The sequence below is a fragment of the Thunnus maccoyii genome, chromosome 3 (assembly GCF_910596095.1).
Source record: "Thunnus maccoyii chromosome 3, fThuMac1.1, whole genome shotgun sequence".
NCBI classification, from domain to species: Eukaryota; Metazoa; Chordata; class Actinopteri; order Scombriformes; family Scombridae; genus Thunnus; species Thunnus maccoyii.
The window spans coordinates 14,599,739-14,614,769 of record NC_056535.1 but is presented as its reverse complement, the minus strand read 5'-3'; the positions used below and the strand labels follow the sequence as shown (position 1 = coordinate 14,614,769).

The 15,031-nt window shown below is 39.3% G+C and overlaps 1 protein-coding gene across 1 annotated transcript; it reads left to right on the top strand.

Annotated features, from left to right (window-relative positions):
- Positions 1 to 2,539: 2,539 nt before the first annotated feature.
- Positions 2,540 to 14,613, top strand: dgkab (diacylglycerol kinase, alpha b). Its single transcript, XM_042401045.1, has 24 exons — positions 2,540 to 3,137; positions 3,761 to 3,889; positions 5,583 to 5,659; positions 5,929 to 6,073; positions 6,456 to 6,530; positions 6,696 to 6,745; positions 7,175 to 7,249; positions 7,471 to 7,587; positions 7,745 to 7,862; positions 8,102 to 8,190; positions 9,095 to 9,205; positions 9,305 to 9,403; positions 9,512 to 9,562; positions 10,082 to 10,155; positions 10,385 to 10,459; positions 10,553 to 10,638; positions 10,711 to 10,800; positions 10,884 to 11,044; positions 11,226 to 11,290; positions 11,397 to 11,487; positions 11,613 to 11,793; positions 11,893 to 12,010; positions 12,267 to 12,327; positions 13,418 to 14,613. The coding sequence occupies exons 2-24, from the start codon at positions 3,817 to 3,819 to the stop codon at positions 13,496 to 13,498; spliced, it is 2,163 nt and encodes a 720-aa protein (XP_042256979.1). The 5' UTR covers positions 2,540 to 3,137; positions 3,761 to 3,816; the 3' UTR covers positions 13,499 to 14,613.
- Positions 14,614 to 15,031: the final 418 nt, after the last annotated feature.

The window sequence follows — 15,031 nt, the reverse complement described above, 5'->3', positions numbered from 1 at the left end:
CAGCTGCCATCTGTAGCTGAAACGCATTACCGCCTCCTGCTGCACCGAAGAAGAAGAGACGAGTCCTCACTAACAAAAGCGTTTCTTAGATTAAGATTAAATAAAATAACACTTCATTGATCCCTAGAGGGGAAATTCTCATTGTTACAGCAGTGCAGAAAACGAGGCAAACCGATAAGAACTAGTAGTAATACATACAAATAAAAAAAAAATAAAGCAAATGGATGTACGTTATAAACATTATACACATTATAATACTTAGGCTACATGACCTGACTTGTGGGTTGTAAAAATAGAAAGGTTGTGCAAAATATGCGTAGAAGTAATGGTTCAAGTAGATATAGCTATAGATATGCAGACGGGTAATATATTAAAGGAAAAACTGGTACAAGTCTGAATGCTTGACCCCCACTGTAAGGGGATCTGGTGGCTCTACTGTGGGGGGCATTTTGCTGGCATGGTTGGGGTCCACTTGTCTCCTTAGAGGGAAGGGTCACTGCGCGCGCGTGCACGCACACACACACACACACACACACACACACACACACACACACACACACACACACACACACACACACACACTTTGAATGAGAAAGTGTGTCCAAACCTACAACCAACACACACACATATACACATCCACATAAATACACACACATACACATATACATACATATATACACACACATACATACTGAACATACTGTAGATGGAGTGTGTAGGGTGGGATGAGAATGGTGGTGGTCGGCCTTCACAGCTGTTTTATCCTGTTGTCACAGTTCTTGGGCACAAATGAACACCTGAAGCGTTTTGTCTTTCTCTTTGGTGGAATTAATCTGTGACTGAATGAGCTGCCACAATAATCATACAGGTGACTCCACGTATATGTCACAATACATGCTGATAAAGGACAAGGTGAGTATAACCACCTAGTCGTTCTGTAAATTTTGATGTATATCAAGCTATTACAAAAAAACTCATCTCTGTTTATCACATGCAAAACACATTTTATTTTTTTTTATCACAGATCTCAGACATTTCAAATGGAATAAATTCAAATTTCTATAAGAGCATAACATTCATCAAAGAGGCCTCCATTTGTGAAATGTAAGAGAATGGACGAGTGAAACAGCATTTCACAATGAGGGAATTTGCACATACAGCCCATGAAGGCATCTGTGGTGTTTGAATGTTATATGTATGAAATTAAAATACTTTACAAGTGAAAACATGAATTCAACTTGTACTTTTTTGAAGGAAGAGCTATAAAAGAAATAGAAATAAATGTAGATCAAAAATATATATACCCTTTTTACAATATGTGTAAAAGTAGCAGTATTATTCGGCAATTCACTTCAAATATATCACATATATCACAACACATTATGATAATATATAAAAACATTTGTCAGTTGCATGAGGGAAGCGCGATCTATTCATGTGTCTATTTATGTCGCTGCTGGCTGAGGATCATTTTATGACACCTCTCTTCCTGCTTCGTCCTCACTGTGTGTTCATCTTTTAATTCTATGCCCACGTTGCTGAATAGGCTCTAATGTTCCTTTATGTTTTTCCTTTATTTTGGTTGAATAGGATTTTTACTGTTGCCACCTGACTGGCAGATTCCCCTTCAGCTGTGCTACTGTTCATGTTTGAAATCTCATTTAATCCCTCCTCTTTGGTATTTTCTGTTGCTCCTCTAGTTGGATGCAGGTATTTAGAGCGCTCACCATCATCATAACTCATGTTTTAACTCATGTTTTTACTCTGTAGCTATGCACTGTGTTCTTACTTGTGTGGTGTGCCAAAGACAAAGTCCTACTGGCTTGTAATGGACAATAAAGTTTTAAATATTCAGATGATCTCTGTTTATTACACCTGTAATAGCCTGATAATAGACTGGTACCTACAGTGTCACTGCCTCATCAGAAAATCCACATCAGTTTGTGACATTTTATCTTCAGTTCACTTATTTTGACTCAACATATCTTATCTTACTGTGGACCTCATCCTCTCTTATGAAACAAGTTGAGCTCATTGATTTTATATTCCCTTTTAGCCTAATAAAGTAGCTACAGGTGTGTCAACATGTCTTCAAATATTAACTTAAAGGGTGGGTTCACAGTTTTTCAAGTCATAAAACAACAGTCATTGCCCAAACGAATATTGAAATAGGTTTTTTCTTCCACCACAGCTCAACAGGAAAACCTCAGGGGAAACACAGAGAGGGAATTCGATGCTAAAAAGACTGTAAATGTGGCAGATATCCACTTGATATAACTAACTCAGACTGCTGTGTGACACTTTATCCTCCATCACTTACATTGAAAGAACATTTGAAGGAGATCTTTTTAATGGCCAGTATAAACAGGAGGAATGATTACAGCAAGGAAAACCTCTTTCAGTGTTCATGTAGACACCTGACTGTTGCTTTAAGAGAGACATGAAAAATTACGAATCTATCCTCTAAACAGTTTAAGCTGCAGTTGTGCTAAAGGAGTCATTTCAATCTGCTTCACCTAAAAACTACCAATCCTGTCACCTTCAGCATGATGGACAGCTGCATTATTACTGAGATGGTTTTTGAATTAGAAAAATGCATTATTTTGTCTTACAGGGGTAAGTTTAACTGACTGTCTAACCTCAGTCCACAAACTGCTGCTGTTAATAGAAAATGTTGGACTTGAAAAATTTTAAACCAGTCCTTTAAGGAAACAATTCACCTGTGACTTGTAAATGGAAAGATTTAAACAACAGCAAGTTTTTCAGATTTGGTCTTTCATTCATTCACACCTGCTCATTCACTCCTTCAAAGCTGCAAACCGGAGAGCCTGAACTCACTCTGATTTTAATTTTTAAGGCTTAAAGCTGCAGTGTTTATAAAAACAAACAAACAAAAAAACGTGTCGACTTGTTGGAAGGACGCAATAAATCAAACAAGTGCGTCCGTGTGCGCGCGTGTGCGCATGCGAGGCGGTGCCACTAACTGTAATTATGTCGCTGAAAGCTCCTCCTCCGCCCATTAATCCCTCATATCCGCTAATACCGCGCCAGACATTTACCCACAAGTACCAGCTGCCGTCAGCCTACATTTCAAAGTGCCGCTCTGTGTTTGGGACAGCCTGAGAGAGACTGACAAGGTAAGGAGTTCAGCACCAGCCGTGCTCCTGTCTGGATGACTGAACACCTGTGCAGCACCTAGACAGCATAATAAACTACAAAGTCCTACCTGTCAGTTGTTGATTTCTCTGCTAGACTCTGATTTGTAGGTTCATTAGGCTGATGAGATATTACAGTGTTTTTGGCTGGCTAGAAGACTTATAAAAAGAATACAGCTGGACATGATTAGCAGCACAGTCTCTACCTTTACAGGCTTGCTTTTAAATATCTTTGCTGAGACTCTGCCTCATAAATCCTGCCATGTTGTATCACTTATTGCTTCATGTGAGCTGACTGTGGAGTAACCTCCTCCTCTTGTTAGTTCTTATTACAAAACTGTGACCTAAATGTGAATTGTGTGAGTTAATATCTGCACTGGATTCTGGTGATTCCTCATTAGAAGGGAAATCTCTATCTGAATATCTAAAACTAAACTCTGTGGCTGTCCCTTGAGAGGGGAGTGTTTGACTTATCATTTCCATGTCTAATCTCAGGAATGGTGGCAAACCAGTTTATTGTTTATGTGAGTCACTCTAAAAACCCTCATTGACCAAAGAGCTATTGCACAAAAGACTCGCTCCTTGCTTCTACAACGTCTCTGCAGGTTGTTTTCCGCGCTGTCACCTCTGTGTCCGTCCTGTTGTTGTTCAACTGATAGACATGGCCTCATCCGATGATGCAGAGGGGTCTCTGACTCCTGTGGATTTTATCCAGCTGCAGCACTACATGGAATGTAAGTTTCACTGTCCGACTCAACATTATTTCAACAATCGCTTGCATGTAACACTCAGCTGCATTAAGTGACCTCTGGGATGCGTTTGTGTAGCTGACCCTTCACTGACCCTGCAATGGAAGAGGGGAAGCAAAAAGCATTTGCTATGGATCAATACAAATGAAAATATTTATTAGGGCTGCAACTAACGATCATTGTCATTATTGATTAATCTTTTGATTATTTTTTTGACTAATCAATTAATTATTTTGGTCTATAAAACATTAAAAATCAGGTGAAAATTCCGATCACAAATAGACAAAATGCCTTTTTTTTGTCTGACCAACAGTCCAAAACCTTAAGATGTTCAATTTGCAATAATATAAGACAAGAAAAAGCAGCAAACTGTCAAATTTCAGAATCTGAAACCATCAAATATTTGGTATTTTGACTTAAAAAAATGACTCAAAATAGTTGCTGATTATGACTAATTGATTAGTTGACTAATCGTTGCAGCTTTACTTATTTTTAGTAAGTAGCTACCTTTTATATACACTTGGGACTGAATAATTAGGAATGATGCTTTTGAAGTTGTAAGAAATTAAAGAAACAATGGGTCACTGACTTAGAGAAGGTAAAGAGAGGTAGAGGAAAAACCAAAGACAAGAAGACAGTTGTGTGCATGTAACGTGTAACTATAGTCAAAGTCCAGCGGGAACAAGAGAGGTTTTCACACCGGATCAATAACAGAGCTCTTTAGATTAAATTCTTTCAGTTTACATTCTCAGCACAGGCGGGTGAAGGGGAGGAAAATGCTGAAACGTCTTCACTTTAAACATCTTTGCATTTTGCTCCACTGTGCTGAACATAGAACCTGAAAGGAAACAAGTAAGAACACATTCAGATTGATTTGGGAGTGCAAACTTTTCTTGTTCCTGGATCTCTGATTTGCTTTAATGTGTTTCCAGTTGCTGTCAAATTTGTGAGTGAGCTCTAAGGTGGTCATACTGGACATTAGTATCGTAAAATAAATGACTGAAGGAGTTCTTCTTATTCATTCACCATCCACACACAAAAACATTTCAAAATGCTCTCTGGAGGATCATTCACCATCAACACAAAAACACAAACAAGAACTCCAACAGGAAGATGCTCGCTCCTGCGCTGGGGTCGCAGCTAATGCAGGTTTTGATAGACCTGTTGACAGGAAAGAAAAAGTGGCGCAGTGCTAAAAATATTCTACTGTACACTCAGAGGCTTTGAAAGAAATGAAATGAGTCTGTAGGCTTTTAGTGTTGGTGAGGTGGGGGGGAGTTATTTGCACAGTTGGATAATGGATGGATGGATAATTACACCCGCGCCTCCCTGGACCTGAGAAAAGCACCACTGTGTGTTACCTCTGACATCAGGAGCCAAAGCCAGATTTAATGCAGGATCCACTCTGCGTGTCCACAGTTGATGGAGTGATGATCTCGCATTTGGTTCCTGTTTTAACGCCCATGTAATTAATGCGCGGGACAAATGGCAAATTGACAAAGAACTGAATTAGTCTCTAAGCTTCTCTGTTCTCAACTGTAGTATTCTTCAGTTTTTTCATCAGTCGTGTCCGCAGCAGGCCGACGTGTTGATGGCATTAAATCTAAATCCTCTCTTATGCCCTTTTAGATTCATGAATTTCACTCACTTTTTGATCTCTTCAACGTTGTGCTCGCAGACAGCAGTTTGAGGGTGAAAGATGTGATTAAGGAGTTTCACACCGGGGGTCGGCTGGCCCAGCACAGCTTCGGAGAGGTCAGTCATGCAACAGCACCTACTCAAACACACATCTTTCCAGGGCAGTGAAACATTTGGGGACAGTTTTGCATGTTCAGCTGACCTGCTGTGCTTTAACTTATAGTAGTACTACAATATACTGTAGTTATGCAGAATCTATTAGGTTGAATTACTAATTGTCACTTTTTTTTAGCATAATTACTTCCCAATAATTTTGTTCTTTCTAGGAAACTTCCAAGGAAAATGATTTGCTAATTGCAGTCTGATTGTTTGAATTCTCTCCTCAGTGTGTCGACGCTGTGGGTTTCTGTCTCTTTCTCAAGACCTACCTAGAGGTGGATGACTTCCCTGCAGATTTTTGCCAACGTCTTTTCCGCTATTTCCAACACGTAGAGCAGGATGGCTCCACAAAGAGCCCTCTGCCCAAAGGAGGTAACTCATTTTGCACGTCTAATCTTCCTGGTTTAGTTGGTTGGGAATGCACCACAAAACTTTCTGAAATATTCAAAGAAAGAATGCTACTAAGAGTATTTCCTATTGGACAAATGCCAACTTGTTTGTCTGTTTATTTTTATCTTTTAGTGTTGTGTCATAGGAATGTCCGTAGGCGTAGCTCTGGAGATTAGTGCACCTGCTCCAATAACCAACCAATGAAAAACTATTTGCTTTTTATACTGTTGTCCCACATTTTCACCAGGAGCTTAAAATATCCTGCTTTGGTTATTAAAGTCAGACACAGTGTGTAGTTTCTTTAGACCTCAGTAATGTAATAATGCTTTCCAGTTGGGTCAAAAGTTCCTACGTGTTTTCTCAGGTGGGGTCTTTCTTCGTGATGTGTCCTGTTACTTCTCGGTGCTGGAGGACGGACAGCCACGGGAGAAGCTTGAATGTTGGTTTCATTCACCTTCTGAACTCTTTGTGACACATTTATTACAATGCAGCTGCATTTAATGTACATTCACGACTGATCGATAATCAAGAGTGATGATTTTGAAGGTCTGAGAAAGTGAAGAGACAATGTTTGCATCACTGACTTTCTGTGTTGTGTTTGCAGTTACTTTCAAACTTTACGACAAAGATTGTAACGGACTCCTGGACAGTTCAGTAAGTTTCTCTAACTGACATGTGATTAAAATCACATTTATTATGTAAAATCATTTGGGATTCTTTTGTGTTCACTTAAAACAGTCAACACATGCACATTTATTGTTTGCAATTAGTTCTGCAAAATGTAAAAACAAGTCAAATTCACTGTTTTGTTGCTTGATTAATGGGCTAATTAATACATTTAACTTCTGCTCCTCCTCAGCTTATTTGAAAAGCTTTAATTCTATACAAACCTGCCCAGATTAAAAATTGAAGTATTTATTCAAAGGGAAAAATAAAAACATTCCTTAAACTACCCTTATGTCGTCAAACAAACAAACCATGAATAAATAAGATGATGTAGAAGATGCAGAGGAGGATTAAGATTAAGGATATGGTCACACCACCACTCCACTGTGAATGTAAACGCTGTTGTTTCTTCATCAGGAAGTGGATCGTATAATCACCCAGATGATGCGAGCTGCAGATTACCTGGGCTGGGACGTGACAGAACTCAGACCTGTATGTTATTTTTAAGCCTTTATGATTTAAATTCACAAAAATCCCAATAATCACAAAGGTTTTGGATTTGTCATATATATTTTTACATGGTGGAAGGTATAAGGAAGTAATAAACTGGTCATGATAATTACAGGGAGGGGTTGTCATAAAACTTATTATGTCACACAGATAAACAGGAGTTAGATGAAAGATTGTCAGGAGATGTTTCTGTGGTTGGGCAGGTGCTTCAGGACATGATGACAGCGATCGATGTGGACGACAGTGGCACCGTCACGTTGGAGGAGTGGTTGAAGGGAGGCATGACCAATGTGCCTTTACTTGTTCTGCTTGGACTGAAGGTGAGAATTTGGCTGCACATGCAAATCTTAAGTTTCACTACAACATCTTTTGCCTTTTTAATGAATGATACAACTTTAAATGAACAACACAGCCCAGTTATATTTGCTTTTCTCCTTTTTTTAAATGTGGAAATTTCCTTTTTCTCCTCATTCACAGATGACAGAGAAGGACGGGCAGCATATTTGGAGGATGAAGCATTTCAACAAGCCAACCTACTGCAGTGTGTGTCAGAGCATGCTGCTCGGACTCGGGAAGCAGGGACTCTGCTGCACCTGTAAGCACTCACAGCCACCACCAGGAGGCAACCAAGTACCTCATACAACAGTACAAATCAACTGGAGTAGTCCAGCCTTTTCCAGTTCACTTGTACTGTCTGTTAATTGTCAGTGTCACAGTTTCCCATAAGTAAGAGTACATATAATAAGATATAAAACTGTTCTGTAAAGTTCTACTGGAGAAAGCTATGTTTTTGTCTTGAACTTCTCTAATATTTCTCCATTTCTCTGCCCTCAGGTTGCAAGTACACCGTCCACAGTCAGTGTGCCAACAAGAATCCCGAACCCTGTGCTCCCACCTTTGTCAAATCTAAAAAAGACATGGGTGTAAGAAGCACAACAGTTCCTCTTCATATCCAGTTTCTTCCTTTGGTTTGGTTTTATTTCTGCATTACAGATTTACAGTAATATTAACATGAGCATTTTATTATCATTTATATATCTATAAGTATATTTGTCATTTGTCATGTTTAAGAGAACGTATCATGTCACATCTCTTTTATTGCAAAACCAAAAACCACAGCAAACACGTTAACAACAGAGAACATTACAGTGCATTAGTCAGTAATAAGTTCAACCCATCAGTGTTTTTTTAAAGTGCGGATTACATCTGGCACAGTCTGTTCGGTACATCTGTTAAATGTCCTAATTTTACACAAGCGTAGACAAAGTTCATTCACCGTTTTTCCAGTGCAGTGTGACGGCCACAACTCACTGATTCACACTCATCTGTAAGCGCTTAAATTTCCTGAGCTGCTTGCGGAGGTGGAGGTGCCAGTGTGCTTTACAGATATTTGATCTGGTGATGCGTGTCTGCCAAGTCAGTGGTTATCCAAAAAGCCATCCGAGGCCATATTAAAGTTCCTCAGCTGCTCTGGAGGAAGGTGTGGTCTGTGTCAATTCTTTTCAAGTTAACAACAACATGATTTTTCCTGCAGTCATTCAGGGTTGGGTTGTTGTTTTGGCACCACTAAAGTGAACATGAACATCGCTCCTGGGGCGATGCTCATGACTTTGGACAGCATTTTAAGACTTGTCTAGACATTGTGAGTAGAAGAATATGTGAAAACAACATGAGGTAATTACAAGCGGACTAGTATGCAGTGGTAGTTGTGGTATTTGTATTCACAGCTGAGGTTTGTAACATTGTTAATAAAAGGATAAGTAACATTTACACTGGTTACACTTGGTCCTCAACCTCTCTGCTGTTTTCTGCTCCTCTTTGTCTCAGATAGCGGCTCACGACTGGGTCAGAGCTGACTGTAACTCCACAAAGTGTCAGGTCTGCCATAAGAAGATCAAAACTTTAGCAGGGAGGCGTTGTGTGTGGTGCCAGGAGATGGTGAGGACTGTGTGTTCAGGTGCTTTAGGATATCAAAATGAACAAAAGAGGGATCACTGCTATGCTATGTTCACTAAGTCTTGTCTCTTTTTTGTTAAGCGTCATGATGAGTGTATTTTCTCTGGAATATCAACCTGTGAATGTGGGCCGCTGAAAGATCATATACTCCCTCCATGGGCCATATACGCTGTCTCAAAGGTAAAGTGATTATAAAATACTACTGTATACAATAAGCTTTATTGAGCATTTTCTTTTCTTCAGGATTATTTTGAGTAAATTGCATGTTTGTCTTGTTTTTCCCCCCAGGAGGAGGACACCAGCCTGTTGAATGTCACCCCTGATGGCCACATCCTGCAGGTCTGCTCTTCTCAACACATACTTTTATTCTTTTTTTCCATTTGTACAACCATCATGCACTGCCATCTGCATATCCTTGATGCTTGGGTGAATATCCATGTCAGTGATTTATCGTGATGTTTTTGGTGATTTTTTTAAGGACTCTGCAAGTGTTTTTTTAGCCTGTTTTTTTTCGGTTCAGCGTGATGTCACTGGAGAAATACATCTGTCATGGTTATCCACTTTGACAGACAAACCCACTGATGCAGTCACTAAATTTAAAGTGATACGCCACCCCAAAATAAATCTAGCTTACCCATTATAGGAAAGAAAAAAAAATGACACAGATGATAAATGTTAAGAGATTTGTCTATGCAATGCCTTAGAAGTTCCATATATACTGTATAGTATGAATATAAACCTGTACAGTAGGCCAACTGACAGCACGTGTCCACATATCTTAAAGTACTGAAATAATGTATGCATTCTTCATATGAGTTGTATGTTCCAGTAAATCCTATTAAATTTATTTTCCTTCAGATTGTACCAATTCCAGATACCCACCCTCTGCTGGTGTTTGTCAATCCAAAAAGTGGAGGAAAGCAGGGTGAAAGGTAAGTTTTCATATGTATATAGGGTGGCACAAATATCAATATGGCTTTAAACTGTCATTTCTTTGCAGATTATGTTATCGAGGTGCAGGCTCAGGCTGTGCAGTATTACAAAATGTACACTACATTTGTACACTACAAAATGATCTGAACTGGTTGCACCTTAATTTTTGAATAAGCATTTGTTCCCTCTCAGTCTCTGGGTGTGTTGATTTGTTTTTTTTTTCCACAGGGTGCTCAGGAAGTTTCAGTACCTGCTGAACCCTCGTCAAGTGTATAACCTGTCTAATGGAGGCCCAGCCCCGGGGTACAGCACACCTTCACTACTCTAATCCCGCACATTAATTGCATATTGTGTTTTGTTTTTCTTCACATTAACACTGACTTATTTTTTTTCCAGACTTCATTTCTTCCATAATCTGCGTGAGTACAGGATCTTGGTGTGTGGAGGGGACGGCACAGTCGGGTGGCTCCTGGATGCTATAGGTACTGCTGCATAGATTTAGAGAGATAATTAAGATGACTATCTCTGAGGCTAAATAACTGACCTGATTGCAGACAAAGCAGACCTCCAGGTGCATCCTCCAGTGGCTGTCCTGCCTCTGGGCACAGGGAACGACTTGGCTCGCTGTCTACGCTGGGGAGGAGGTAAAACCAAGCATTCAGTTCTAGCTCATGCCTCCACACTGACATTGGTACAAAGAGTTATATACCTGCTTCTCCCATGAAAGGATATGAGGGGTCTGATTTGAGAGAGATCCTGAAGGAGATCGAAGGCAGTGAGTTGGTTCCCATGGACCGCTGGAGCATCCAGGTGATACCGGACGATCCTCAAGAAGTAGGAGACCCTGTTCCCTACGAGATCATCAACAACTACTTCTCCATTGGAGTGGTGAGTCACAAACTCAGCAAGGAGGAATTAATAACATTGCACATGAGTATTGATTGATTTCTGTAATCCTTTAAACAGTTGCAAAAAAACAGTCTGATAATTTCATACGGACATACACAGAAACATGAATATATTGTGTAAAATAGGACTTAACATGATTTCATTTGTGCCGTGTGAGCAGGATGCTTCTATTGCTCATCGTTTCCACTCCATGAGAGAGAAACACCCACAGAGGTTCAACAGCAGGTGAGGTTTCATTTTAACTGTATGTGTAAAGATGTTTTTTCATGAAACAACAACTTAGTTTTTTGAGATCATTGATGTTGAAGATTTCTTCTGTGTTATTTTTAAGAATGAAGAACAAACTTTGGTATTTTGAGTTCGCCACTTCTGAGACCATCTCTGCCTCTTGCAAGAAGCTCAAGGAGTGTCTCACCATTGAGGTGAAAACATCAACCGCACTCATGTAGCTGTTTCGCCAAATCTAATAATTAGCAGTTCAAGTTCTGAATTTTGTCTTTCTTCAGTGGTGTAAACACAAAACAACCTGTTGTTTTGCCTTCGCTAGTGCTGCGGGAGACACCTGGACCTGAGCAGTCTGTCTCTGGAGGGCATCGCTGTCCTCAACATACCCAGCATACACGGAGGCTCCAACCTCTGGGGCGAATCCAAGAAGCCTGACGGTGTGGCAGAGGCGGAGCATAGTGAGGTCATCACTGACCCTGAACTTCTCAAAACGATCTCACAAGGTGAGACTTGGCTGGTTCTGTACTCTCATAAATCACCTCATCAGTAGTGTTGGTTTTAAACTGTTTCACCTTGTATCTGTGTGTCGTATCTCTCTCCAGATATGAGCGATAAACGTCTGGAGGTGGTGGGGCTGGAAGGAGCCATGGAGATGGGACAGATCTACACTGGACTGAAGACTGGGCACAGACTGGCGCAGACCTCTAAAATTACCATCAGGTTGTGTACTTTTACCTACGTGGTGATGAATATATCATAACATAATACAGCCTCATACAGAAACACCACAAACCACAGCCTCAAAAATGACCAGAGTTGCTTGTGGCTATTGTTTAAGATTGCATTATATTGTCAGGTGTCCCTCCTAATTATCCCGTGTCTGTTTTAAGCAGACACATGTTTTGACATAATGTTCACATACAGTATAAATGGTTCAGTATAATTAAATCTGATTGTTACTCCTCCCTGTGTATAGAACAGTCAAAGCCCTGCCCATGCAAATTGATGGGGAGCCGTGGATGCAACCTCCTTGTACTGTAAGTGTTATTAGCAATTCTGATTCAGAGTTAAGACAAGTAATGGTGATAATAACAATGTAATTTTCAACAAGTTTAGCTCTGTAATTAAAAGTATTCACACATTTATTTTGATTATTGTGATGGAGTGTGTGTTACTGCTGCCTTTTTCTTCAACCAGATACATCAACAACATTTCAATTAGCGTAACATAGTTAACATTTACTCTGACTATATTTATCTGTGTGAGCTGAGGCCGAGTGCCACTGTCCGTCTGTCCGGTCTGGACTGGCACACGTTCATAATAAATCCACCAGAGCTCAGGGCTGTCCCACTGTGAACTCAATGACTGACACTCTCGCTGACTTTTTGAGCCTTTTCTGCTCACTTTCTATGAGTCTGCAATCCTGCAGACTTACAGTGTATCACATTATATTGCATTCATTTGGCAGACACTTTAATCCAAAATGATTTACATTTTTCCATAGGACACTTTCACATGTAGACAGGAACAGCTCAGCGATTGGACTGCAAACCATGCGATTCATGGCAAACCTGCAATACCAACTGAGCCTCCCCCAATTGCCCATAATTCATAGCATTCAAATGTTGAAAATGACAGCAGGAGAAGTCTGAAGTTATACACACACAAAGCTAGACCAATGTTTCTAATATTTAGTCTACCCTAATAGATATACTGTAAATTGGGTGGACAAAATATTAAAATAATTACTAGTATAATGCAGTAGAACTCAACCGCAGCACAAATTGCAGCCAAATGACCATAAAAGTCAATCCATACCTCTCTAAAACTAAAAACTATAACCGTCATGAAGGTAAGCTGCAGTTTCAGAGAGGTTGTTTCACTCAGACACTCACTCTATTCAGGCGTCTGATGTCATTTAAAGTCAGGGTTCATGGCTGAGGGTGCACACTGGAGGTGGACCAGAGAGAGCTAAAATAACACAGGATGTGATGTGTCATCAAAATATCAGTGCTGTTGTTTTTGTTTGTTTTAATATTAGACAGAATAATGTTTGATCAAATTAAAGGAATTTGAACCCAAATAATTCAGTTGTAATTAACCCAAATTGTCTTTCATTTATTATAGATCCATATAACTCACAAGAACCAAGCTAACATGCTAATGGCTGCACCAACAAAACCGTCCGGCTTCTTTCACCTCAAGTAAGAGCACTGGTTTCACTGGTTTCACTACAGCAGTGAGACACGCCATCCAGTCCACTGAGTGTCGCCCCACCAGCGTCGACTGGAAAATGATGCAGGATGAGTATTGAAAACAGATCGTCCATAGTTCCGTGTTTACCTGGTGTGTTGCTTGAAGTATTATTGTCTATTATTATTATTGTTTATTTGCAAATGATCCCTGATATCTTAACTTATTTCAGACAGATTGCACTTTTCACAAGTGTGAATTTCACCTGATCACTGCTATTGTGTGCCAAGTTAGTAATAATGCAGAGCAGAGCCTGGTGTGTATTTACCGCATATGCAAACACATATTTACATGTTTTATGTTGTGTCGACTCTGTGGCTGATCAAATCTACAGTTGTGTCTTGGTAGTTTTATTATCTGTACTTCCTAATGCAGCTAGTCATGAACTGGTTTTGCTCGGCCTTCAGAAGCTCACAGCGACTCACCTTGTTAACCCTAAACCTACACTACCTGTCTGTTCTCGCACTGTCAGTGTCAAAATTACATATATATATATTTCAGTGTTTTAACTGTTTCTTAAGTAGATGTTGAAGACATGATGTGAGGAACACTTGATTGAATGTGACTGAAAATAGTTTTATAATGATTTGCTCTGCAGTTATAACCTGAAAGTGCTGTGGACTGACCAAGTTTAGTATTAAAAACAGCATCCTAATGTATTTAATACATTAAGACTGACAGCAGTGATGTTAGTTTACTCAGTGTGTGTTCTTGCTAGCCATCTATATCTTTGGACCATCTTTGCGCCATTGACCAGGTTCTTAAAAACAGTCACATTGAAACCTATTGAAATATTACTGAACGATGATGAAATATTAAAAAAGGCATGTTGTGACCAGATAAATGTTGGGGAAATAATTTGGTTTAAAACTTTGTTTCAGTGATGTTCATTACTGTGTGCTTGTAGGGTTTTTATTTAGTCTTAAACTTTGAGGAGTCTTGTGTTGGATTTTCAATGTACTTGTATACCAGTGAGGCTTTTTCATCTTAACTCTTATTATTAATATTTTCTTTCTGTTGTTGTTCTATGTTATTAATACTGTAACACTGAGTTTCAATATGAATGCAAAGTGCAGTACAAATTAAATGTATTATTATTCTTCAGACTGACAACTGATAACTTGGATGTTAGACGTCTTTTTTTCTCTGTCTGATTTGTCTCTGAGATATTTTGTTGCTGCTGGACTGAGACAGACTTGTAACATATATAAGTATGTATAAGGAGATTAATATGAGTAGGATTTTCATCTAAATGGTAATCTATTTTCAAGGACATATGGCAGCATAAGTATACATGGTCGAATAAATCACAGGTTTATATTGATAACATACTTAGTAGAAAATATACCTGTTATAAAAACATCCATGACAGAAGTTTACTCCTATACTTACCTGACATACAGACTGTTTGTTAGCACTTAACTATGGTTAAACTACATTATTATTTACTTATATAATGTATTGTCTGTGTGTGGATGTTACTCTGCA

What these genes read in the sequence shown, in the direction of transcription:
- dgkab (XM_042401045.1), top strand. Translation starts at nt 3,817, where the DNA reads ATGGCCTCATCCGATGATGCAGAGGGGTCTCTGACTCCTGTGGATTTT. An exon ending in AGGAGTGTCTCACCATTGAG is followed by an intron (nt 11,488 to 11,612) that starts GTGAAAACATCA and finishes TGCCTTCGCTAG; the next exon opens with TGCTGCGGGAGACACCTGGA. An exon ending in ACCTCTAAAATTACCATCAG is followed by an intron (nt 12,011 to 12,266) that starts GTTGTGTACTTT and finishes CCCTGTGTATAG; the next exon opens with AACAGTCAAAGCCCTGCCCA.